This window comes from Schistocerca gregaria, chromosome 4 (genome assembly GCF_023897955.1).
Source record: "Schistocerca gregaria isolate iqSchGreg1 chromosome 4, iqSchGreg1.2, whole genome shotgun sequence".
Lineage (NCBI taxonomy): Eukaryota > Metazoa > Arthropoda > Insecta > Orthoptera > Acrididae > Schistocerca > Schistocerca gregaria.
Window position 1 is genome coordinate 92,066,958 of NC_064923.1, and position 26,788 is coordinate 92,093,745.

Below are 26,788 nucleotides of genomic sequence, written 5' to 3' on the forward strand. Positions count from 1 at the left end.
TGGAATCGGTGGGTTCAGGAGGGTAATAAGCAATGCCGTGCTGGATCCCAATGGCCTCGACTGACTAGCAACGGAGATGACAGGCATCTTATCCGCATGGCTGTAACGGATCGTGCAGCCACGTCTCGATCCCTGAGTCAACAGATGGGGGCGTTTGCAAGACAACAACCATCTGCACGAACAGTTAGACGACGTTTGCAGCACCATGGACTACCAGCTCGGAGACCATGGCTGCGGTTACCCTTGACGCTAAATCGCAGACAGGAGCGTCTCCGATGGTGTACTCAACGACGAACTTAGGTGCACGACTGGCAAAACGTCATTTTTTCGGATGAATCCAGGTTCTGTTTACAGCATCACGATGGACGCATTCGTGTTTGACGACATCGCGGTGAACACACGTTGGAAGCATGTATTCGTCATCACCATACTGGCGTATCACCTGGCGCGTTACATTTCAGATGTGTTCGACCCGCGACTCTACCCTAGAATCGATCCCTGCGAAACCCTACATTTCGGCAAGATAATGCACGACCGCACGTTGCAGGTCCTGTACGGGCCTTTCTGGATACAGGAAATGTTCGACTGCTGCCCTGGCCAGCACATTCTCCAGATCTCTCACCAACTGAAAGCGTCTGGTCAATGGTGGCCGAGCAACTGTCTCGTCACAAAACGCCAGTCACTACTCTTGATGAACTGTGGTATCGCGTTGAAACTGCATGGGCAGCGGTATCTGTACACACCATCAAAGCTGTGTTTGACTCAATGCCCAGGCGTTGTTGTTGTTGTCTTCAGTCCTGAGACTGGTTTGATGCAGCTCTCCATGCTACTCTATCCTGTGCAAGCTTCTTCATCTCCCGCTCTTACTGCAACCTACGTCCTTCTGAATATGCTTAGTGTATTCATCTCTTGGTCTCCCTCTACGATTTTTACCCTACACGCTGCCCTCATATGCAAAATTTGTGATCCCTTGATGCCTCAGAACATGCCCTACCAACCGGTCCCTTCTTCTTGTCAAGTTGTGCCACAAATTCCTCTTCTCCCCAATTCTGTTCAATAACTCCTCATTACTTATGTGATCTACCCATCTAATCTTCAGCATTCTTCTGTAGCACCCCATTTCGGAAGCTTCTATTCTCTTCTTGTCCTAACTATTTATCGTCCATGTTTCACTTCCATACATGGCTACACTCCATACAAATAATTTCAGTAACGACTTCCTGACGTTTAAATCTATACTCGATGTTAACAAATTTCTCTTCTTCAGAAACGCTTACCTTGCCATTGCCAGTCTACATTTTACATTCTCTCTACTTCGACCATCATCAGTCTTTTTGCTCCCCAAATAGCAAAATTCCTTTTTCCATTTTAAGTGTCTCATTTCTTAATCTAATTCCCGCAGCGTTACCCAACGTAATTCGACTACATTCCATTATCCTAGTTTTGCTTTTGTTGATGTTCATCTTATATCCTCCTTTCAAGACACTGTCCATTCCGTTCAGCTGCTCCAGGTCCTTTGCTGTCTCTGACAGAATTACAATGTCGTCGGCGAACCTCAGAGTTTTTATTTCTTCTCCATTTTAATTCCTACTGCAAATTTTTCTTTTGTTTCCCTTACTGCTTGCTCAATATACAGATTGAATAACATCAGCGATAGGCTACAACCCTGTCTCACTCCCTTCCCAACAACTGCTTCCCTTTCATGCCCGTTGACTCTTATAACTGCCATCTGGTTTCTGTACAAATTGTAAATAGCCTTTCACTCCCTGTATTTTACCCCTGCCACCTTTAGAATTTGAAAGACAGTATTCCAGTCAGCATTGTCAAAAGCTTTCTCTAAGTCTACAAATGCTAGAAATGTAGGTTTGCCTTTCCTTAATCTATTTTCTAAGCTAAGTCGTAGGGTCAGTACTGCCTCTCATGTTCCAACATTTCTGCGAAATTCAAACTGATCTTCGCCGAGGTTGGCTTCTACCAGTTTTTACATTCGTTTGTAAAGAATTCGCGTTAGTATTTTGTAGCTGTGACTTATTAAACTGATATTTCGGTAATTTTCACATCTGTCAACACCTGCTTTCTTTGAGATTTGAATTATTATATTCTTCTTGAAGTCTGCGGGTATTTCGCCTGTCTCATACATCTTGCTCACCAGATGCTGGAGTTTTGTCAGAACTGGCTCTCCCAAGGCCGTCAGTAGTTCTAATGGAATGTTGCCTACTCCTGAGGCCTTGTTTCGACTCAGGTCTTTCAGTGCTCGGTCAAACTCTTCACGCAGTATCTTATCTCCCATTTCATCTTCATCTACATCCTCATCCATGTTCATAATATGGTCCTCAAGTACATCGCCCTTGTATAGACCCTCTATATACTCCTTCCACCTATCTGATTTCCCTTCTTTTCTTAGAACTGGGTTTCCATCTGAACTCTTGATGTTCATGTAATCAAGGCCGTTATTACGGCCAGAGGTGGTTCTTCTGGGTACTGATTTCTCTGGATCTATGCACCCAAATTGCATGAAAATCTAATCACATGTCAGTTTTAGTATAATATAGTTATCCAATGAGTATTCGTTTGTCATCTGCATTTCTTCTTGGTGTAGCAATTTCAGGCATTGCATCTCACCAAGGACGAAGCAATGGCCGACGGCCTTCATGTAACGATCGAGAGCAGTCAAACTTGCGTAGAGTTGTGAGGGCTAACAGACAAGCAACACTTCGTGAAACAGCCACAGAAACCAATATGTGACGGACGACGAACATATCCTTTAGGGCAGTGCGGGGTTTGGCGTTCATGGGTTGTGGCAGCACACGACCGAGGCGAGGCCCTTCGCTAACAGCACGACATGGCCTGCAGAACCCCACACGGGCCCCTCACCCTGTCGGCTGGATTCTTGACGACTCTAAAACAGTGGCTTGGTCAGATAAGTCCCGATTTCAGTTGGTAAGAGCTGATGGTAGAGATCCAGTGTGGCGCAGTCCCCACGAAGCCATAGAGCCAAGTTGTCAACAAGGCACTACGCAAGCTGGTGGTGGCTCGATAACGGTGTGAAATTTGTTTACATCGACTGGAAATTGCTACTTGGACACCATTTGCAGCCACTCAAGGACATCATGTTCCCAAACAGCGCTGGAATAATTATGGATGACAATACGCCATGTCCCTGGCCACACTTGTTCGCAACTGGTTTGAGGAACATTTTGGACAATTCGAGAGAATGACCTGTCCCCCTCCCTCCCCCGCTCTAGATCACCCGACATGAGTCTCATCGAACATTTGTGGGACACAGTCGAGAGGTCAGTTCGCACGCAAAATCCTGTACCGGCAACACTCTTAGAATTACGGACGGGTCTCTTGAAATCTGGCAGGAAATCCAAAGAGATTTTGATCGTATGTAAAGTACACCAGCGGCAAGACACAAAATCTTCAGCGCTCAACGGCAACGGTAGTGTTACTCATGACTCTTCTACTAATGCAGTGTTACTAAACATGGTTTTCCAAAACTCCTTCACCAAAGAAGACGCAATAAATATTCCACAATTTGAGTCAGCCGCTAACATGAGTAACTTACAAATAGATACCCTCGGTGTAGATGAGCAACAATCACTTGGCAATGATAAGTCTTCTGGTCCAGGTTGTGTACCAGTTAGTTAGGTTCCTTTCGTAGTATGATGTAATAGCTCTGTATTTACCAAATATATACGACCGCTCGATTGATGGCAGATTCATACATAAGGACTGGAACGTTGCACAGGACACACCAGGACACAATAAAGAAAACAGAAGTAACCCGCTGAATTCCAGACCCCAATCGCCAACGTCAACTTTGAGGAGGATTTTGTAACATACACTCTGTTCGAACGTTTTGAATAAACCCGAATAAAAGATCTATTAACACATAGTGATCACGGATTCAGGAAGTATCGTTCTTGTGAAACACAGTAAGTAATGAGTCCTATCGAAATTGATTCCACACTTCAAGATTTTCGGACGCCTTTTGACATTTTTCCTCACAGGAAAACTTCTAATGACAGTGTGAGCCTACGGCATTCTGCTCCCTGCCAATATGGTCACAGTACGCAGTAATCGACAGAAAATCATCGAGTAAAACAGAAGTGATATCTGGCATTCCCCAAGGAAGTGTTACAGGCCCTACGCTGTTCCTAATCTATATAAACTATTTAGCAGACACTCTGAGCAACCCTCTCAGTTTGTTTGCACATCCATTTACCGTGTCAAAATCATTTGCAAAATGACTTAGACAATATATCTGTGTGGTGCGAAAGATAGCAATTGAATGTAAATAATGAAAAGTGTCAAGTCACACAATTAAGTAATAAAAGGTACACGATAAATCACACAAATTTAAAGGCTGTCAGTCAAATAGTTACCTACGGATCGCGGTTATGAACAGCGGGAAGGCGAATCAAAGACTGCGTTTTATTGGTAAAATATTTAAATGACAAACTGCCTACGTTACGCTTGTCTGTCCTCTTTTGAAGTGATACTGTGCGGCATAGGATACTAACTAGTTCCGATTGAGAGAGGACGTCCAAAAAGCACAAAGCAGGGCAGCTCACTTCGTGTTATTATGAGAGGGGAGAGCGTATCAAGGGTATGAGACGAGAGATGGGGTGGTAATTATTAAAACAAAGGCGTTTCTCACTACGGCGAGATCTTTTCACGAAATCTTTGAAGAAATCAGAGCTCGCACGGTAAATTCTACTGATCGTTTTCCCAACGTGCTCTTCTAGAGTGCAACGGTAGAGAAATTGTCTGAAAACTGTTCGATGATCCCTCTGTCAAGCACTTAAAGCTAAAACTGTAGAGCAGTCATGCAAGAATTCAGATAAACAAACCTAACTTGTTTAAAATTTGACAAAACCACAGTGGTGTGAGCGTTGTGATTTGCGTACGACCAGACGTGAATGTCTGACAGCAAGGCTAGTTTACAGAGATCTGCATAAAGCCTTTTAAACAGAGTGAAAATTTTCTACACTGAAATGAAGATAAAGACAGTAACAGGGAAGGAGTTGTTGTGAGCAAAACTTCTAACACACTATTGCAAATGCATTACTTAACTCTCTGTTAAATTTATTCTGCATTTTCGCTGGGGCCACAGTGGCCCTAAGAAATCGTACATAATACAGAGTAAATGTAATATGATCATTACATCACGTAATGTGAATGCAAAGATACAGGGGAACGAATGCAGAGTGTTATTGGACTTAACGTCAAAACAATGTGTTTCAAATAACATACAATGCAATAATAAATAAAAGATGAACAATCTAGAATTTAGGACTGAAAAAATGCGTAACTCTGAGAAGGAAATAAAATGGAAAGACGGTAATCAGGCTGGCTTTCACAGATGATTTTGCAATAATTTCAAGAACTCTGATAAAAGCTGTCAATCTTCTGGAAAGAGTAGCTGGCAGACGTTATAATAAACCAAGTTATTACATAACTTTCTGATATTATGGAAACTTAAGATACCGTTTTATTTTCAAACATAGATGTCCTTAGTTCCGGATGCATAGTGACTGAATCACGTTTTTCGTTATTTACACAATGCTGCAACAGCCTGGTGACGTTCTGCCGTGAATAAAGTTAGTCGAATATGCTGTATATCGGTATTTTTATACGTTGCCGGGTTATGATACGAAAACTAGTCTTCGTGTAGATGTCATAACAAACTTTGTATATAATACAACTTTCTTCTTATTTTTTCTTTACAAAATAAAAATATCCTCTGTTATGAGAAATGTCACTTATATTTGTTTAATTTACCAAACTACATTATTCTAATTGTATAACGTGATCCCATATCTACATTTTTGATAAACAGTTAATCTGTCTTGTCACTTTCGTAAATTTCCTTTATTTTCATAACTTTTCGAAATATTTTCGTGTGCGAAACATATCAATTAACTTGGATTTCTGTTAAGCTTTAAAAGAGGTAATTTGAACAACATTTAGTTGAGTCATCGCATGTTCTGGATGCGTCTGGAACAATATGTCATGGATAAACCAAGCAATTCCGGCATCAAAAGGTGTCACTAGTGTTTCGACCGTAATCAAGTGTAGTACACAATACAACGTTTTGCTACACAAACTGTGACTTTATTTGCTGTGGAAAACGTTTTATGCTGTGTTTACTGAATTGGAAGAAGTGTAAATAAAAAGTGGATACGCTAAAATTAATGAGCTATATTTCAGTCGTAGCTGAAAAACAGTCTTAGATCTATCTTTTATAAATGGTTGTGACGTCAACAGGAACCTCAGAAGTAGGCGCGAACTGCCAGATAAGTAAACTGTATTTCAATACAAAGTTCAGCTCTAAAGCTATTCTTATGAATACTGTGGCAGGAGTGTTCGTCGTAAAACTGTATCGATTTGAACTTTTCAGATGCAGCAGAAGTACTGAGGGTGGACTTCATAGAGTGTTCTCTGAATTTCAAAAGAAAAACATGAAATTCATGACAAATATAAAAGAGGCAGAATAAATAGATAGAAAATTGTAAAGTAGAAAGAGAAAGTAAATTTAAAAGTATTGGAAAAATTATGCACGAAAATGAACTAGAAAAATTTGTAATAGATGCAAAAGTTGAGAATAATGTTTAACGAAATATGTATAGAATAAGAAACGCGCATCTAGAAATATAAAATTGAAACACTAGACGGCTGTGATAAGACCACAATGGTTTTATGGATTTGAACACTTCAAGGCGAGCTATAAGCCACACATAATAGAGACCCTTGAATGACAAATTATTAGGAACATGATGTGGACAATACAAACTAAAGATGTTAGAAAATGAGAAGTAAAGAAAATATCTAAAAGAATATAGGGAAAATAGAAGTAACTGATAGGTAAAATCTAATCCTCTATGGTCATCTCTGCCAAATAAATGACTATAGGCTAACGAGAGAAATTATCGTGTATTTCTGGAAATATGAGTGGATAGCACAAATTACAGGAATAATAGAACAACTAGAAAGAAACGCCATAAAATAATTGTAAGTAACAGAGAGAAAGTATGTTTTAAATAATAAAATACGGAATTCAGAAAGCTTTTCAGACTTAATAAAAACGAAATTTGGAACATCATGGACAGAAGTAAAGTGAAGAATTGGGGAGATGATGAGGCAATACTGGAAAAAAAGCAAACAGCAAAGAGAGATGTGGTGCTATAGTTGTTAAAGCGGATGGCCAGTACCAAGAGAGAAACAGGCAAACGACTGAGCGTGGACACTTTCCCTTTCCTTAGTCCATCTAGAGCCTCACATCTCGGTGCGCTGACGTGTTGTTCGCTAGGACTTCAGTGTATCGTGACATGTACTTGCCCGGTTTGGGGTGAGTTAATCGAAGTACGGCGCTAATGCGCACCCCAGACCGCTGCGGGCACTTGGTGCAGACCGTATTATGACGTGACGTGATGTTCGGCCTACCTGTGGGGGCGGTCCGCGGCTCTGCACTGGAACGCCATGACACAGCAGGCACGCACCACTCACGCACCACACGGGACGCACTGCTCACACAATACGACACACTGAACAGTGTTGGTGTACTCTGAAAGCCACTGGCCCGATACCGCTCGGCTCGCGACTGATGACGGGAATCGGGAGCGCACGGCGGCACAGCTGTGAGCGGGCAGAGAGGGGAGGTGGGAGCGAGGGAAGGAGGGAGGGGGGGGGAGGGAGTGGCCCGAAGTGTCTCGCGTCTCGAGAGAGGGGAGGGGAAGCGGCAGCACAGCCAGCTGTGTTTACAAACAGTCCGCCAAGACTGGCGGGCCGCTGCGACAGCTGGGCGTTAGGCACATTCTACTCGAGCAACTTTCGCGTCCCAATAGACTACTCGCTACACGAGTCAATTGCAACGGCCGATGTATTCGTTAAGACTTAAGTGATTCCGAAGTTCAGGTATAACCTGTACTTTATTTATAAGTAGAGGAATCCAAAACGCGGCTGTTTAAAGTATTTCGTGCTTCATTGGTTTGGGATAGGTCTATTTTGGCTACAGTGCCTTTTTCTAGTTGCCTTTTTCTTATATATAGCGTTTCTAGCATTTGTAGACTTAGGGAAAGCTTTCGACAATGTTGACTGGAATACTCTCTTTCAGATTTTCAAGGTGGCAGGGGTAAAATATATGGAGCGAAAGGCTATTTACAATTTGTACAGAAACCAGATGGCTGTTATAAGAGTGGAGGGGCATGAAAGGGAAGCAGTGGTTGGGAAGGGAGTGAAACAGGGTTGTAGCCTATCCCCGATGTTATTCAATCTGTATATTGAGCAATCAGTAAAGGAAACAAAAAAAAAATTCGGAGTAGGTATTAAAATCCATAGAGAAGAAATAAAAAAATTGAGGTTCACTGACATTGTAATCATGTCAGAGACAGCAAAAGACTTGGAAGAGCAGTTGAACGGAATGGACAGTGTCTTGAAAGGAGGATATAAGATGAACATCAACAAAAGTAAAACTAGGGTCATGGAATGTAGTCGAATAAAGTCGGATGATGCTGAGGGAATTCGATTAAGAAATGAGACACTTAAATTAGTAAAGAAGTTTTGCTATTTGGGGAGCAAAAAGACTGATGATGGTCGAAGTAGATAGGATATAAAATTTAGAATGGCAATGGCAAGGAAAACGTTTCTGAAGAAGAGAAATTTGTTAACATCGAGTATACATTTAAGTGTCAGGAAGTCGTTTCTGAAAGTATTTGTATGGAGTGTAGCCATGTATGGAAGTGAAACATGGATGATGAATAGTTTGGACAAGAAGAGAAGAGAAGCTTCCGAAATGGGGTGCTACAGAAGAATGCTGAAGATTAGATGGGTAGATCACATAACTAATGAGGAGGTATTGAATAGAATTGGGGAGAAGAGGAGTTTGTGGCACAATTTGACTAGAAGAAGGGATCGGTTGGTAGGACATGTTCTGAGGCATCAAGGGATCACCAATTTAGTATTGGAGGGCAGCATGGAGGGTAAAAATCGTAGAGTGAGGCCAAGAGATGAATACACTAAGCAGATTCAGAAGGATGTAGGTTGCAGTAGGTACTGGGAGATGTAGAAGCTTGCACAGGATAGCGTAGGATGGAGAGCTGCATCAAACCAGTCTCAGGACTGAAGACCACAACAACAACATATAACTGTTGAAAATAGTGGGTGATTATAGAGTATTATTTGTGTCCAGCTCTTTTTCGCGTTCATAAAACATCGATTGGTGCTGTTACTGTCTAGTGATTTGGTGTTATGTCTTATAGGTGGCGTGATAATATGATTGTTTCAGCTGCACTGCCATATCTGGTTTGTTAATGTAGTTGTAGATGAGATTTTTGGTTGGCTTTGGGCTTTTTGTTCTGTTTACTAGTATTTACACTTTTGACAGATTTATCTTACAGAACACCAACGATGTTGTATTGTTACAATTTCGTTTTAATTTATTAATCTACTAGTTTCCATGTATGAATAATTTGATCTTTGCTGTTAATTTTACTTTTGCTTGTAAAATCAGATTGCCCATATATGTTAACCCTTTATTTATACTTAATATGTCAATAAAATTTTTGATATAGTGTTTGTATTTAAGATCATTTTGTTCGTTTAATACGTTCTGTGCGTAGTTATATGTGTGTATATAAACTTCTATTTTTTCCAAGATAATCATGCTTATTCCTTTCAGTACATCATGTGTAATATTTGCATTGCTCGTTCCATCCAATCCGCTTTGTGGCTTTCTCTGTTCATCTGAATGAAAGACGTGGATGAATTTGTATCGCTATTTCTGGTGTGTTCTCGATTTACAATCCCGAATTTTTTTTTCCTGTTTGTCCTGTATAAAATTTGTCGCGAACTTGACATCTCATTTTCTATATTCCTGAATTTGTGTGGACTGGTAAATAGTTTCCCCTGAGTGAATCTGTGATCTTAGACTGTGTTTGGCTCGGTAGGCTAATCTTATTCCTGTGCTGTTCAGTAACGCAGTTAATTTGTCCCATTGAAAGTGATGTTAATAAGAATTCTCTACTTAAACTAGACTGAACTGCATGTGACTGCTTTAGTCTTAAATAAAACTTGCATCTGACTGCGTATTTAACTGAACTGAACTTTATCTGACTGCATGAAAATATTGTTGGAAAATTAATACTCAAAATACACATCTGACTGCATGAAAGTTTAGTGGTAAAAATAAATGAAAGTCACCAACCTGCATCTGACTGCGTCTGTGGACTTAGCTCGTGCACTCCTCCCCGTTTAGCCGCTTATAAAACATATATTCAACTCAGCCATAGTGCAATGGCATAAAATTGTCATTCTGAATAACTTTACTCATTTTGACCCTGTTTGTTACTTAATAAAAATTCTGTCCTGGTCTGAATAATTTGCCAACTGTGCAATGGCATATAGATTATTTTACTCTGATAAATGAAATTATTAGCTTTACTCACAGGAACTTTACTTTAACGTACCTTTTGGTTCAATGCAAGCACAGGATGCGGAGAAGGACATAAGGTGTGAGATGAAACTCTAATTTTATCTAAAAAATATTTATTGTTCAAACTTTTAAGGCACATGTGAAAAACTAAAAAAAAAACTTCTATAGCATGGATTTACGAGAAAGTTTCACAAAACGCTTATTGCATCAACGATGGGATTTCTATCTAGCTTTTAGACATTATTTAACAAAAGAAAACCTATTTTATTAATTATTCTTTCTAGTTTCCCCAGGTATGTGCCGAGTTTCGCTCAATATATAGCTTATTATGTGCGTAGCGCCAATTCTTACTTTGATGCTGTCACGACCCGGCTGCCTCGTGCAGGCATCTAGCTCCGACTCGAAACATGTCTGATGTCTCTGTGCATCTCCTTACCACCACTCAAACTTTTACCGCGTGCACCTAGCTCTGTTAGCTGTCAAAGATCTTACTACACGAAAATGTACTACTCGTCCAACCTTGCGGTTGGGAACTATCGACATTTTTCACTGGCTCTATCCTGATCGAATCTCAACACATACCTTTCACCATATGTATCGTATATATGTAATGGGGATGCATAAGGTTTTCTGTTTCACTGGTGATTCTTTTAGCAGTTTAAAGTACGTATGGGTGTCACATCGAGCTGATTTGGATCTTTGGTTGGCTTTGAAATGATGGTGTCCTTGGGGTCATAACTATATTTGCTCGTTTTTAATAATCTGGAATTGCTTACAAAATTTACTGGAGGCCATCAAGAACACATAATCTATTTTATGTATTCAGTAGCTTTTTCCCTGCAGCCTCACTCACATATGCGTTTTACACATGTATTGAATATACCTCCTCCTCTCTGTGTTCACCTCTTACTCTCTTTACCTGTCCACATCATCCTCCCACCTCTACCTATCTTCTCCTTCCCACCCCCCACCCCCACTCTCTCTGGCTCTTCACTTCCTCCTCTCGATCTCTCTTTGAACCTTTATCTCCCCCCTGTTCATTTTCCACCTGCTCACTAACCCTCTACATCTTTCACCTGCCTCATGCATCTCCCCCTCCTTGCCTCTCTCCATCCATTTCGTCCTTCCCTTCACTCTATCCATCCCCACCTCTATCCATCTCAACCTGTGCTCACCCATAGCCATCAGTCTGTCATTAGGGCAGGCTACAGAGCAGGTTCTTGATGTACAGGATAGCATGCAAAGCAATTCGCTAAAACAGCTTGATATTACTCTAATAGAACATACCTGTCATCCAGCGCACCCTACATGTCAGGGCTGGAGATTGTTGATTTGACATGGCAGTACTGTTCACACAACATGCCTGTCATGCAGTCTATATACTAATGGATAGAAAAAACACGTTTTTGCTCTTATCTCCACTCCTGTTGGCGCTAGGAGATTATTAACCCCACAGTGCCGATACTCTTAAGGGCTGCTGATCCATACTGTGTGTGGCGGAGGCTACCTTGAGTACATCTATCGGTTTTCTCTTCTATTCCAGTCTCGTATTGTTCGTGTAAAGAAACACTGTCGGTATGCCTCTGTGTAGGCTCTAATCTCTCTGATTTTATCCTCATGCTCTCTTCGCGACATATACGTAGGAGGGTGCAATATACTGTTTGACTCCTCGGTGAAGGTATGTTCTCAAAACTTCAACAGAAGCCTGTACCTAGCTACTGAGCGTCTCTCTTGTAAAGTCTTCCACTGGCGTTTATCTATCATCCCCGTAACGCTTTCGTGATTACTAAATGATCCTGTAACGAAGCGCGCTGCTCCCCATTGAATCTTCTCTATCTCTTCTATCAATCCTATCTGGTACGGATGCCACACTGGTGGGCAGTATTCAAACAGTGGGCGAACATATGTACTGTAACCTACTTTCTTTGTTTTTGGACTGAATTTCCTTAGGATTCTTCCAATGAATCTCAGTCTGGCATTTGCTTTACCGACGATTAATTTTATATGGTCCTTCCATTTTAAATCACTCCTAATGCCTACTCCCAGATAACTTACTGAATTAACTGCTTCCAGTTGCTGACTTGCTATATTGTAGCTAAATGATAAAGGGTCTTTCTTTCTATGTATTCGCAGCACATTACACTTGTCTACATTGAGATTCAATTGCCATTCCCTGCACCATGCGTCAATTCGTTGCAGATCTTCCTGCATTTCAGTACAATTTTCCATTGTTACAACCTCTCGATATACTACAGCATCATCCGCGAAAAGTCTCAGTGAACTTCCGATGTTATCCACAAGGTTATTTATACATATTGTGAATAGCAACGGTCCTACGACGTTCCCCTGCGCCACACCGGAAATCACTCTTACTCCCACGATTTACACACAGGCGCACATACACTCTATATATGTAACAGATTGATTGGCGTTTGGTTTTGTGATCACAGAGGCAACAATAGTTAACTCTTATTAGTAACAACTGCCAGTTTTGACTTTTATCTGGACACTAATTTAAAGCAAAAGAGTTATATTTTTTGATAAAACTGGTATGTACATACTACACTTACACATGTACAGAATTTAAAGTCAATTACTAATTTCAACTCAAAAATTTGTACAAATGCAGTGAAGTCATGTGTCTGGTTAGTCTTGTACTGGGTGATTTGGTCCTTCCTCCAGGCAGTGTAATTCTTTTTGTCTCTGCTCTCCCCCTTGGAGTTGCCACTCTTGCATATGGTCTCATGTTGTCACTCTTTTGCCGCACTCACAGGATCTATAGTTGTAACACAGTGGGGCATTTGCATTCCACAGCACTCACTTTATGTAGTGTCCTGTCTATCCTGTTGTATGTATGTGTGTGTGTGTGTGTGTGTGTGTGTGTGTGTGTGTGTGTGTTTGTGTGTGAGAGAAAGAGAGAGAGAGAGAGAGAGAGAGAGAGAGAGAGCAAGATGTTAACTCCCAGATTGCCACTGAACCAAATTAGCTGATTCCGCCACTCTTGCATTTCGGTACACGACTGTCTTGTCACTCTTGAACAAGTGGTGAGGCCAGCTGCGAGTGAAGACTCGCCAAGTCTCCACCCTCTCCTACCCCCCCCCCCCCCACCCCCCCTTTGCCCACGCGCTGCCGCTCGCTCCTGATAGAGTGCATCCTGCTTGGCTGCCCTCACAGCCTTCCCGCCACGCTAGCTGCTGCCGCACCCGGACAGCATTACCGCTCGCTGAATTACCTCTTACCTGTACCGGGGGCCATCTGTTAGCCTGCCACAGGTGATACGGATCTCACAGTTCAGTGCTGACTCTTCCTGTTTAGATATTTCTTCAGGGATTAACTCCCTTGCCTGTTCCAGTCTCCAGTCTAGCCATCTCTTCCGTGTTCTTCCCTGACCTCTATTTCCTTGTGTCGTGTGCACCATCTCGTCAAAAGTATCCGGAAATCTATTAGTGCGTCCAACTTTCGCCGTTATAGTGGCTTTCACGCTGTTGCGAACACTTGCAGTGAGGTCTCTGAATGTCAGTGGACGAATGGCAGCGCATTGTTCCTCAAGACCGGAAGTCTGTTCGGCCGCTGGAGTCTGGAGCAAAGTCGAAGTTATATATCGTCCCAGAGGTGTTCCCCTGGGTACGGCTGAGCGCTCTCCAGACCATTCCATTCCAGGAATTTTATTGTCCACAAGCCACTGCGTCACAGATGCTGCTTTGTGACAGGGTGAATTGTCATGCCGATAAAAGCAAGCTGTTTCTATCTGGACGCAGTACAGAATGGTGTAAAACGTGTTCATAGCCTTCCACCTTAAGCGTTTTCTAAACCGCGAAATGTAGACCAACGCTAACGACGAAAAGCTCCTGTGTTCCGTAACACCTAACTCATCTGTCCTTCACTGTTTGCACTACACTCGATGACAAGTAACATTCTTCAGGCATTCGCCAAACCCAAACCAAAAAATGGTTCAAATGGCTCTGAGCATTATGGGACTTAACTGCTGTGGTCCTCAGTCCCCTAGAACCTAGAACGACTTAAACCTAACTAACCTAAGGACATCACACACATCCATACCCGAGGCAGGATTAGAACCTGCCACCGTAGCGGTCTTATGGCTCCAGACTGTAGCGCCTAGAACCTCTCGGCCACTCCGGTCGACCAAACCCAAACTCTTCCATCGGATTTCCACAGGGCGCAGCATGATTCATCACTCCAAACTACTCGCTTCCGGTTTTCCTCTGTGTAGTGGCGTTGGTGTCCACACAACTTGAAGCTTCACTTAGCACTGATTACAAATATGTGTGGCTCATGAGGAGCTGGTGGACAACTCTACTCCAATCTTTTTGACTCCCTATTTAAAATCATTTTGCTGGCGGAACTAATGCACTTTGGAGCTCACGAGTGAATCCTTCTGCTGATCTCACGCGATTTTCTTACAACCACCCTCTGATCCTCCACAATGCTCGACGATCCTCATCCGTCAGCATACGTAGTCTGTCAGGTCTCGGTTTAGCTGTCGTTAATCCTTCTCTTTTTCACCTCGCAATCGCATCAGCAACATTCTATCTGGCGAACTTTAGAAGGGTGTAGCGTTTATGTCTTAAGGTGAGGCTGCCTCTGGAATTACCTTGATAGTTACTCTCGTTACGAAAACGCTTATTACCACTTCAAGTAAAGTGGTCTAGTTTCTGTGACTATGTAGACTCTCCCGGCATATTAGTATATTCCTGTCGGGTTTCCTGCCGGATCAATCTGTCATCAGAGCACAATATTTCAGCGGTCCACCTGGCCGCCATCATCAGGTGAGAAAAGCTACGCTGCTCTCGCCGATAACTGATTCCACTCGCAGATGACTGCACCTTTACATGCATCGGAAGTACAACAGCACACGCGCTAAATACAGTGCATGTGCGATCAATCATTCCTGCTGCCCCCTGGCGCAAAAAGGGTTGCAGCGCCTCCGGTGATGAATACTGTTAAAAACGATACATCGTTACAAATGAGTATTCATAGCCGGCCGATTCAGATACCGTTGTTTTTTCATATCTGATAAAACAGGATTCCATGTTTTACTTAACGGGCATCCAGTATCACGATTAATGATATTATCTGGTAATCTAATTTCGAAGGATTCTTGTAAAGCACAATCCCAGTACCGCGAAGCATTTGCAACTACTTGCGTCTCAGTGTATAGCCTCCTGTGTCCCTCTGTAAGGCAACGCTTAGCCACCGCAGATTTGTCTGGTTGTAATAATCGCGTATGGCGGTGCTGTTCAATACACCTGCTGTTGACGGTACGAATAGTTTGGCCAATGTAAATTTTCCCGCACTCACACGACATTTTGTAAACCCCAGACTTCCTCAAACCTAGATCATCTTTGACAGAGCCAAGAAGTGCTCGAATCTTAGCTGGCGGACGATAAACACATCTTTTTGTATCCCGCCTGGGAGGCGGCGCGTGGGTAGGAATGGGAAAAGGTAACACAAGTCGGTACTGCAAGAAAATGGTTTACTGGTGCAAAAACAAGGTGATAAGAGATTACATAACTTTGTACGTAGGTGCTACGCTGAAGCGAAGTGTCCTGGCTGGCTGCAACTCATCAAATGGCTGAAGCAGTCGCGGAGCTCGTAGACCTCGTCTGTGTCTCTCGTAGTGCCAACTTGAGAAACTATTCCGTGCCATCGTTGCTATAGATACCACACATCTGATATCATATTTCTTCAAAAGTCTACCTATCTTGGTGGACACATTCCCAGTACACGGAGGAAAAGCCACAGGCCTAAAGGTGTCTTCAGAAGGTTCAGGTGGAGGTACAAACTCAAAAGCACGACGAATTTGTCGTTTTGTATAGCCGTTATTATTGAACCCGTCCTTAAGATGTTGCAGCTCCTGTGGTAAATTTTCAGCATACGAGACAGCATATGCTCGTTTAACTAAGGTTCGAAGGACTCCTGTACGTTGAAAAGGTGGATGGCAACTGGTAGCATATAAATACCTGTCTGTATGAGTCGGTTTCCTGTAAACACTGTGTCCAAGAGTTCCGTCTTCTTTTCTATAAACTAGTACATCCAAAAAAGGTAACTTTCCCTCCTTTCCATCGTGAATTTGATGTTCGGATGAAGACAATTAAAATGGAATAGACTCTTTGCACCGGTTATTGGATCATTTTAATTGTCTTCGTCCGAACATCAAATTCACGATGGAAATTGAAAAGGAGGGAAAGATACCTTTTGTGGATGTACTAGTTTATAGAAAAGAAGACGGAACTCTTGGGCATAGTGTTTACAGGAGACCTACTCACATCGACAGGTAACCTACGGGAGTCGTTCGGACCTTGGTTAAACGAGCATATGCTGTCTCGGATGCTGAGAATTTACCACAGAAGCTGCAACATCTTAAAGACGTATTCAATAATAACGGCTTTACCGGCCGACAAATTCGACGTGCTTTTGAGTTTGGACCTCCACCTGAACCTGAAGACACCTTTAGGTCTGTGTCTTTTCTTCCGTATGCTGGGATTGTGTCCTCCAAGATAGGTAGACTTTTGAAGAAATATGAGATCAGATATGTTTTTCGTCCGTCAGCTAAGATTCGAGCAGTTCTTGGCTCTGCTAAAGATGCTTCAGGTTTGAGGAAGTCAGGCGTTTACAAAATACCGTGTGAGTGCGGGAAAATTTACATTGGCCAAACTATTCATACCGCCAACGACAGGTGTATTGAACATCATCGCCATACGCAATTATTACAACCAGGTAAATCTGCGGTGGCTGAGTATTGCCTTACAGAGGGACACAGGATGCTATACAATGAGTCGCAAGTAGTTGCAAATGCTTCGCGGTACTGGGATTGTGCTTTACAAGAATCTGTCGAAATCAGACTAGCAGATAATATCATTAATCGTGATAATGGATACCCGCTAAGTAAAACGTAGAATCCTGTTTTACCAGACATGAAGAAACAACGGCATCTGAATCGGCCGGCTATGAATAATCATTTGTAACGATATATCGTTTTCAACAGCATTCACCACCGGAGGCGCTGAACTCTTTTGCGTCAGGGGGCAGCAGGAATGATTGAGCGCGCGCGCTTTGTATTTAGCGCATGGGCTGTTATACTTCCGATGCATATAAAGGTACAGTTATTTGCGAGTGGAATCACTAGAGCAGCGTAGCTTTTCTCACCTGATGATGGCGTCGAGGTGGACCGCTGAAATATTGTTCTCAGATGACAGGTAGTGCGGGATTAGCCGAGGGGTCTCAGGCGCTGCAGTCATGGACTGTGCGGCTGGTCCTTGCGGAGGTTCGAGTCCTGCCTCGGGCATGGGTGTGTGTGTTTGTCCTTAGGATAATTTGGGTTAAGTAGTGTGTAAGCTTAGGCACCGATGACCTTAGCAGGTAAGTCCCATAAGATGTCACACACATTTGGACATTTTTTTCAGATGAGTTTGATCAGGCTGGAAACCCGACAAGAACTTGATGTTCTAGTTGGTTATTACTTCCATTCATGCTACTATTTGCTTACTCTAAGAAAAATTCTTATTAACGGATGAATAATCAGAATGTTGAATTTCAAGTAGTTGTGGCAAATCGCGAAATGCGGAAATTCTTATTTTTGTTTGCTAGTTAACAGTGATACTCCGAGAGATCGTGGCAACTGAGAGACACAAAGTTATATTACTGCAGATTGGCTTTAACGTTCTGTAAGGTGCTGATTGTTTTGATCCATATGTTGCATTAATGTCGAAAAGTTGGAATTTTCAAAATTCGGTAGACTAATTAATTGGTCTTTTATGCCTCTTTGCGTTGTCTCAGACCGGTAGGCGGTTAAAAATGCATTCTGGAACACTTCTACTGAATGACATTATCTACCGATCGGTCTCATACGAGTGGCCGGCTCGCTTTTCAAGAAACTGCAGATAAATTCTAGTCTATGGGTGACAGGCCAATTAGGCAGTAATGAGATTGAGAACTGCTGTATCCAGTCTAAGGGATGTATTTCTGTTTCCAAAGACTTTAAATTTTCGAAGTGAGAGAATACGCTTATGGTCAAAACCATCATGTGTTAAATGTTCCACAGCTTCGCTACTGATAAAGTGCGTATTTGTTGATGTGCGTTCAGTGTCTAATTCTCTGACACGCTGTAATCTACCAATATTATGCGTCAAAGGGGAATTGTGAAGCTCACTTGCAAATGTCAAACCATATCATAAATATTATATTTACGCAAGCAATGATCTTTACAAAAAACAAATACAATAAAAAAAACCGGAGTTACATACAAAGCTGGTCTCATTCAAATTTTTTTCTACAGCAAAAGCGCATAAATACATGAATATTGATTACCTTATTGTAGATCGATGTAACCATGTGCAAAAAAATTCTTCATCAGAATTTCATAATAATATCTGTAGCATTTTCTTAATTAATTTTGCATCAAAGCTTATTTCTTCCATTAACCATTAATACACAACACTAAAATTATGACTGAATATTGAATACTGAGCGACTGCCCACTCCGGAGCATCGCAGCCGACACTGCCAGCCTCTGGCGCGACACCCCTGCTACTCCTGAGAAACCACTCACCCATACTGGGCGGCCTAACGTCCGCTACACGTATTCTGCCTCAGCGGTGGATGCCTCGCAGCGTTCTTTCACACGTATATCTTAGTAATCGATACATCGCTTATACTCTTGGAAAATACGTTAAAATTTACAATTTTCATTGTATGTACCTGTTTCAGTGGTTGAGATGTCCCTGATGGATTTGTAACTCAGTTGATACCCAACGACTACTCCACAATGGAAATAACTAACCTCTCGTGACCGACCCCTCTACTGTCACCGCTTCCCTGCTGAAAACACAATGCTCGCCGCCTCCTTTTATACTGACGACCCGGCCTATCGTGACATCTAGTGGTCAATTCCGCATGGATGAACGGCAACTGGCGGATTCCATGTTTTTAGATTTATGGAAAGCATCTGACCCGGTTTCACACATTTCCTCATTGCAGGCTGTTAACCGAGGTACGAGTACGAGGAATAGGTTCACAGATATCCGAGTGGCTCAAAGACTTCTTAAATTATTGAACCCAGTATGTTGTCCTCGACAGCGAGTGTGCATCAGACACAAGGGTATCATCGGGATTGCCCAAGGGAAACCATGCTCCACACTTATCCTCATCCGCCCCATCCTCTGCTATGCTCATCCTGCCTGGATCTCCCATCTGTTATAAGTTCTTCCAAATCCTTGAACGCCACACACTCAGCCTCGCCTAGCACATCCATCCTCCATCCCCCATGCAGATCCTATATGACTCGATTCCCTTCCTGCACCTTTTTCTCGAATGGATACAGATCCTTTACACCTCCCTAAGCTTGATCCCCACACCCACTTGTCTTCCCATCCTCGCCCATCCCTGCCCACTCACACACCTGTAGACTTGCATCCCACCTGCTCTCCATCTTCACTCCCTCCATACCCTTTCTCAAGGAGGCTTCTGCTAACTCCCCCTCCCTGATGATGTCCTTGTCCCATCCATCTACCCCTCCTACCAGCTCTGACTCTCCCCTCCCCCCTCTTTTTCCCCCAGGGCTCCCTCTCTCCCACCTCACCTTCCTCCTCCACCCTTCCACCCTTCTCTCTCCCACATCTCCCACTTCCACCCCTCTCCCCAGGCCTCCAACTCCCCCTCTCTCCTCCCCACCACTCTCCCTTCTTTCTCCCACTGGCTCCACCCCCCCCCCCTTCTCACCCTCCTTACTGTCCCTTTGATCTGGAGCCAGCCCCCTCCCTCCCCTTCGTCAGTGTGAGTCCTTCGCTGATTATCGTCGCCAGTGTTTTTTGTACGTCAGTGTCTCTCCATTTGTGTACAGTTTATTCATAAGCGTTTTCTCCTAAGTTCGTGTCTCGACCTGGACGTCTTCATCTGTTTTCAACTGGTGTCACTCTCCATTACAATGTCTCCTGTCGAACGACTTCTGATCTCTTGTCCAGTGTTCCTCTTGTGTTTACCATGTTTTTTTATGTTTTCTATGCCTTCCGTATATTTATGTTGTGTCTTTTGGCCGAAGAGCGGCGTATGTAGGCCGCAGCCGGCCCGCCTGTGCTGAGGCATGAAATTACAATAAAGGGAAAAAAAATAGGGAAGTGTGATAAGACCAATGTTGTTCTCTACATACATATTTGATTTGGTGATCAGGACGGGCAGCTGATGACCTCCTATGGTAAGGTTTCGAAGTTGAGTGAGTGTAGCAAGATACAAGACGACTTAGACAAAATGTTGAAAAATGTCAGTTAATGCGGATGAATAGGAAGAACAAACGTGTCATGTTCGGATTCAATATTACTAGTGTCCTGCTTAACACAGTCACGTTGTTTAAGAATCTGGGCGCAACGTTGCAAGGCGATATGAAGTGGAACGAGCGTGAGAACTGTGGTAGGGAAGGCGAATGGTGGACTTCGGGTTATTGGGAGAATTTTAGGAAAGAGCGGTTCACCTGTAAAGGAGACGGCGTATAAGAGGCTGATGCGACCTATTCCTGAGTACTGCTAGAGTGTTTGGGATTCGTCCCAGATCGGGTTGAAAGAAGACATCAAAGCGATTCAGAGGCGGGCTGCTGGATTTGTTAACGGTAGGTTCTAACAACATGTAAGTGTTACGGAGATGCTTCGCGAACTCAAACGGGAATTGCTTGAGGGAAGCTGACATTCTTTTCGAAAAACGCTATTGAGAAAAGAATGAGATTTTCACTCTGCGGCGGAGTATGCGCTGATATGATACTTCCTGTCAGATTAAATCTGTGTGCCGGACCGAGACTCTAACTCGGGACCTTTGCCTTTTGCGGGCAAGTTCACTGCCAACTGAGCTAACCAAGCACGACTCCCGACCCGTCCTCATAGCTTTACTTCTGCCAGTCTCTCGTCTCCTATCTTCTAAACTTCGCAGAAGCTCTTCTGCGAACCTTGCAGAACTTTTTTTTTTTGGGGGGGGGGGGGGGGGTGGCGGGGCGGGGGTCATCAGTCTACTGACTGGTTTGAAGCGGCCCGCCACGAATTCCTTTCCTGTGCTAACCTCTTCATCTCAGAGTAGCACTTGCAACCTTGCAACCTACGTCCTCAATTATTTGCTTGACGTATTCCAGTCTCCGTCTTCCTCTACAGTTTTTGCCCTCTACAGCTCCCTCTAGTACCATGGAAGTCATTCCCTCATGTCTTAGCAGATGTCCTATCATCCTGTACCTTCTCCTTATCAGTGTTTTCCACATATTCCTTTCCTCTCCGATTCTGCGTAGAACCTCCTCATTCCTTACCTTATCAGTCCACCTAATTTTCAACATTCGTCTATAGCACCACATCTCAAATGCTTCGATTCTCTTCTGTTCCGGTTTTCCCACAGTCCATGTTTCACTACCATACAATGCTGTACTCCAGACGTACATCCTCAGGTATTTCTCCCTCAAATTAAGGCCGGTATTTGATATTAGTAGACTTCTCTTGGCCAGAAATGCCTTTTTTGCCATAGCGAGTCTGCTTTTGATGTCCTCCTTGCTCTGTCCGTCATTGGTTATTTTACTGCCTAGGTAGCAGAATTCCTTAATTTCATTGACTTCGTGATCATCAATCCTGATGTTAAGTTTCTCGCTGTTCTCATTTCTACTGCTTCTCATTACCTTCGTCTTTCTCCGATTTACTCTCAAACCCCACTGTGTACTCATTAGACTGTTCATTCCATTCAGCAGATCATTTAATTCTTCTTCACTTTCACTCAGGATAGCAATGTCATCAGCGAATCGTATCATTGATATCCTTTCACCTTGTATTTTAATTCCACTCCTGAACCTTTCTTTTATTTCCATCACTACTTCCTCGATGTACAGATTGAAGAGTAGGGGCGAAAGGCTACAGCCTTGTCTTACACCCTTCTTAATACGAGCACTTCGTTCTTGATCGTTCACTCTTATTATTCCCTCTTGGTTGTTGTACATATTGTATATGACCCGTCTCTCCCTATAGCTTACCCCTACTTTTTTCAGAATCACGAACAGCTTGCACCATTTTATAATGTCGAACGCTTTTTTCAGGTCGACAAATCCTATAAACGTGTCTTGATTTTTCTTCAGCCTTGCTTCCATTATTAGCCGTAACGTCAGAATTGCCTCTCTCGTTCCCTTACTTTTCCTAAAGCCAAACTGATCGTCACCTAGCGCATTCTCAATTTTCTTTTCCATTCTTCTGTATATTATTCTTGTAAGCAGCTTCGATGCATGAGCTGTTAGGCTGATTGTGCGATAATTCTCGCACTTGGCAGCTCTTGCCGTCTTCGGAATTGTGTGCATGATGCTATTCCGAAAGTCAGATGGTATGTCGCCAGACTCATATATTCTACACACCAACATGAATAGTCGTTTTGTTGCCACTTCCCCCAATGATTTTAGAAATTCTGACAGAATGTTATCTATCCCTTCTGCCTTATTTGACCGTAAGTCCTCCAAAGCTCTTTTAAATTCCGATTCTAATACTGGATACCCCATCTCTTCTGCTGCTTTAAATTCCGATTCTAATACTGGATCCCCTATCTCTTTTAAATCGACTCCTGTTTCTTCTTCTATCACATGAGACAAATCTTCACCCTCATAGAGGCTTTCAATGTATTCTTTCCACCTATCTGCTCTCTCCTCTGCATTTAACAGTGGAATTCCCGTTGCACTCTTAATGTTACCACCGTTGCTTTTAATGTCACCAAAGGTTGTTTTGACTTTCCTGTGTGCTGAGTCTGTCCTTCCGACAATCATATCTTTTTCGATGTCTTCACATTTTTCCTGCGGCCATTTCGTCTTAGCTTCCCTGCACTTTCTATTTGTTTCATTCCTCAGCGACTTGTATTTCTGTATTCCTGATTTTCCCGGAACATGTTGTACTTCCTCCTTTCATCTATCAACTGAAGTATTTCTTCTGTTACCCATGGTTTCTTCGCAGCTACCTTCTTTGTAGCTATGTTTTCCTTCCCAACTTCTGTGATGGCCCTTTTTAGATATGTCCATTCCTCTTCAACTGTGCTCCCTACTGCGCTATTCCTTATTGCTGTATCTATAGCGTTAGAGAACTTTAAATGTATCTCGTCATTCCTTAGAACTTCCGTATCCCACTTCTCTGCGTATTGATTCTTCCTGACTAATGTCTTGAACTTCAGCCTACTCTTCATCACTATTATATTGTGATCTGAGTCTATATCTGCTCCTGGGTACGCCTTACAATCCAGTATCTGATTTCAGAATCTCTGTCTGAACATGATGTAATCTAATTGAAATCTTCCCGTATCTCCCGGCCTTTTCCAAGTATACCTCCTCCTCTTGTGATTCTAAAACAGGGTATTCGCTATTACTAGCTGAAACTTGTTACAGAACTCAATTAGTCTTTCTCCTCTTTCATTCCTTGTCCCAAGCCCATATTCTCCTGTAACCTTTTCTTCTACTCCTTCCCCTTCAACTGCATTCCAGTCGCCCATGACTATTAGATTTTCGTCCCCCTTTACATACTGCATTACCCTTTCAATATCCTCATACACTTTCTCTATCTGTTCATCTTCAGCTTGCGACGTCGGCATGTATACCTGGACTATCGTTGTCGGTGTTGGTCTGCTGTCGATTCTGATTAGAACAACCCGGTCACTGAACTGTTCACAGTAACACACCCTCTGCCCTACCTTCCTATTCATAACGAATCCTACACCTGTTATACCATTTTCTGCTGCTGTTGATATTACCCGATACTCATCTGACCAGAAATCCTTGTCTTCCTTCCACTTCACTTCACTGACCCCTACTATATCTAGATTGAGCCTTTGCATTTCCCTTTTCAGATTTTCTAGTTTCCCTACCACGTTCAAGCTTCTGACATTCCATGCCCCGACTCGTAGAACATTATCCTTTCGTTGATTATTCAATCTTTTTCTCATGGTAACCTCCCCCTTGGCAGTCCCCTCCCGGAGATCCGAATGGAGGACTATTCCGGAATCTTTTGCCAATGGAGAGATCATCATGACACTTCTTCAACTACAGGCCACATGTCCTGTGGATACACGTTATGTGTCTTTAATGCAGTGGTTTCCATTGCCTTCTGCATCCTCATTTCGTTGATCATTGCTGATTCTTCCGCCTTTAGGGGCAATTTCCCACCCCTAGGACAAGAGAGTGCCCTGAACCTCTATCCGCTCCTCCGCCCTCTTTGACAAGGCCGTGGCAGAATGAGGCTGACTTCTTATGCCGGAAGTCTTCGGCAGCCAATGCTGATTATTTATCAAAATTTAGGCAGTGGCGGGGATCGAACCCGGGACTAAAGACGTTACCCCTAGTCCACGGGTACTAGAACTAGCACTCCTGAAAGAAAGGATATTACGGATACATGGCTTAGCCACAGCCTGTTTCCAGAATGAGATTTTCACTCTGCAGCGGGGTGTGCACTGATATGAAACTTTCCTGGGAGATTAAAACTGTGTGCCTGACCGAGACTCGAACTTGGGACCTTTGCCTTTCGCAGGCAAGTGCTCAACCAACTGAGCTACCCAAGCACGACTTAGGCCCCGTTCTCACAGATTTACTTCCAGGAAAGTTTCATATCAGGGCACACTCCGCTGCAGAGTGAAAATCTCTTTCTAGAAACAGGCTGTGGCTAAACCATGTCTCCGTAATATCCTTTCTTTCAGGAGTGTTAGTCCTGCAAGATTCGCAGGAGAGAGTCTGTAAAGTTTTTAAGGTAGGAGACGAGGTACTGGCAGAAGTAAAGCTGTGAGAACGGGGCACGCGTCGTGCTTGGGTAGCTCAGTTGGTACAGCACTTGCCCGCGAAAGGCAATTCCCGAATTCGAGTCTCGGTCACCCACACAGTTTTAATCTGCCAGGAAAGTTTCGTGTTCTGTCTTGCTTACGTACTGTATGGAGCCCAGAGCTGCACGTGAAACAGGTGCGTACAAACGGTCCTAACTTCTTCTTCCTTACTTTGACTGATTACGATTCACCACTGCTGTTCGGTTAACGCTCTTTTATGAGAAATTTAAGAGATTGTCATTCGGTTACTTGTCGTACAACGATTCCCAGAGTGCCCTGTAGCTGATACCTTCCGCCACTGTTCCGACGTAACATCAAGTGTCGGCACGTTGGTCTGGAACGAAAAGCAGAGAAGGCTGTGAGACGACGACAGCCAACAGAGCGCTGACTAGAACGACAGGAGTGGCATCTATACGAAGAGAATCCAGCGAGCCTGAGCCATACGAGGCAGACAATCCACGATCCAAGAAAATTTAGCCGTGACTTGTGATCTATATTAATTGCTTGCATGGACATTGTGTATATCTTAAGGACACTGATTATTTGCATGTCGCCATTTGCTTGCGACCCATCATTGTAAGAAGGCAAAGTTAAATAGTGTCTATTTAATCCACTGTAATAAACTCCATTAATAAGATTTGCTTGAATGTTGTCAAGCTATCCGAGAAAACAGCTTCCTAGACACCCTATGTTAGAGAAGTGGGCAGAGTCCCACACCCACCTTTTCATTTAGCTTGTAGTATCTGAGAGATTCTTCCTGCGCATAACTCGTAAATGTTATGTGACATCGGTGGCCGAGCGGTTCTAGGCGCTTCAGTTCGGAACCACGCTGATGCTACGGTCGCAGGTTCGAATCCTGCCTCGGGCATGGGTGTATGTGATGTCCTCAGGTTTTAGTAGTTCTTAGTCTAACGGACTGATGACCTCAAATGTTAAGTTCCGTAGTGCTTGAACCATTTGTTATGCGACAAAATGTTGACCAAAAGACCTTATAAACTGTTGCAATTAAAGCGCAAGTACCTGTTCATTTAATCCAACTCTACACAGACCTTTTCTATCCCGGACACTCTTGCCTGTGACATTTTCTGGTAGGTATCTTCTTTCCCTAAGAAAGGCTGACTCACATACACTATTAAAATTGGCCATTAAAATTGCTATACCAAGAAGAAATGCAGGTGAAAAACGGGTATTCACTAGACAAAATATATTAAACTAGAAACGACATGTGATTACATTTTCACGCAATTTGGGGGCATAGATCCTGAGAAATCAGTACCCAGAACAAACACCTCTGGCCTTGATACGCCTGGGCATTGAGTCAAACAGAGCTTGGATGGCGTGTACAGGCATAGCTGCCCGAGCAGCTTCAAGACGGTATCACAGTTCATCAAGAGTAGTGACTGGCGGATTGTGACGAGCCAGTTGCTCGGCCACCATTGACCAGACGTTTTCAATTGGTGAGAGAACTTTTGAATGTGCTGGCCAGGGCAGCAGTCGAACATTTTCTGTATCCAGAAAGGCCCGTACAGCACCTGCAACACGCGG

General features: G+C 43.2%; 1 protein-coding gene across 1 annotated transcript in view; it reads right to left on the bottom strand.

Annotated features, from left to right (window-relative positions):
* LOC126267611 (uncharacterized) overlaps positions 1–7,593 on the bottom strand; it is a 523,505-nt gene extending 515,912 nt beyond the window's left edge. Inside the window, exon 1 of the mRNA XM_049972912.1 lies at positions 7,450–7,593. Coding sequence (XP_049828869.1) covers positions 7,450–7,487 — 38 coding nt within the window. The 5' untranslated portion in view covers positions 7,488–7,593. The remainder of the gene's footprint in view (positions 1–7,449) is intronic.
* Positions 7,594–26,788: the final 19,195 nt, after the last annotated feature.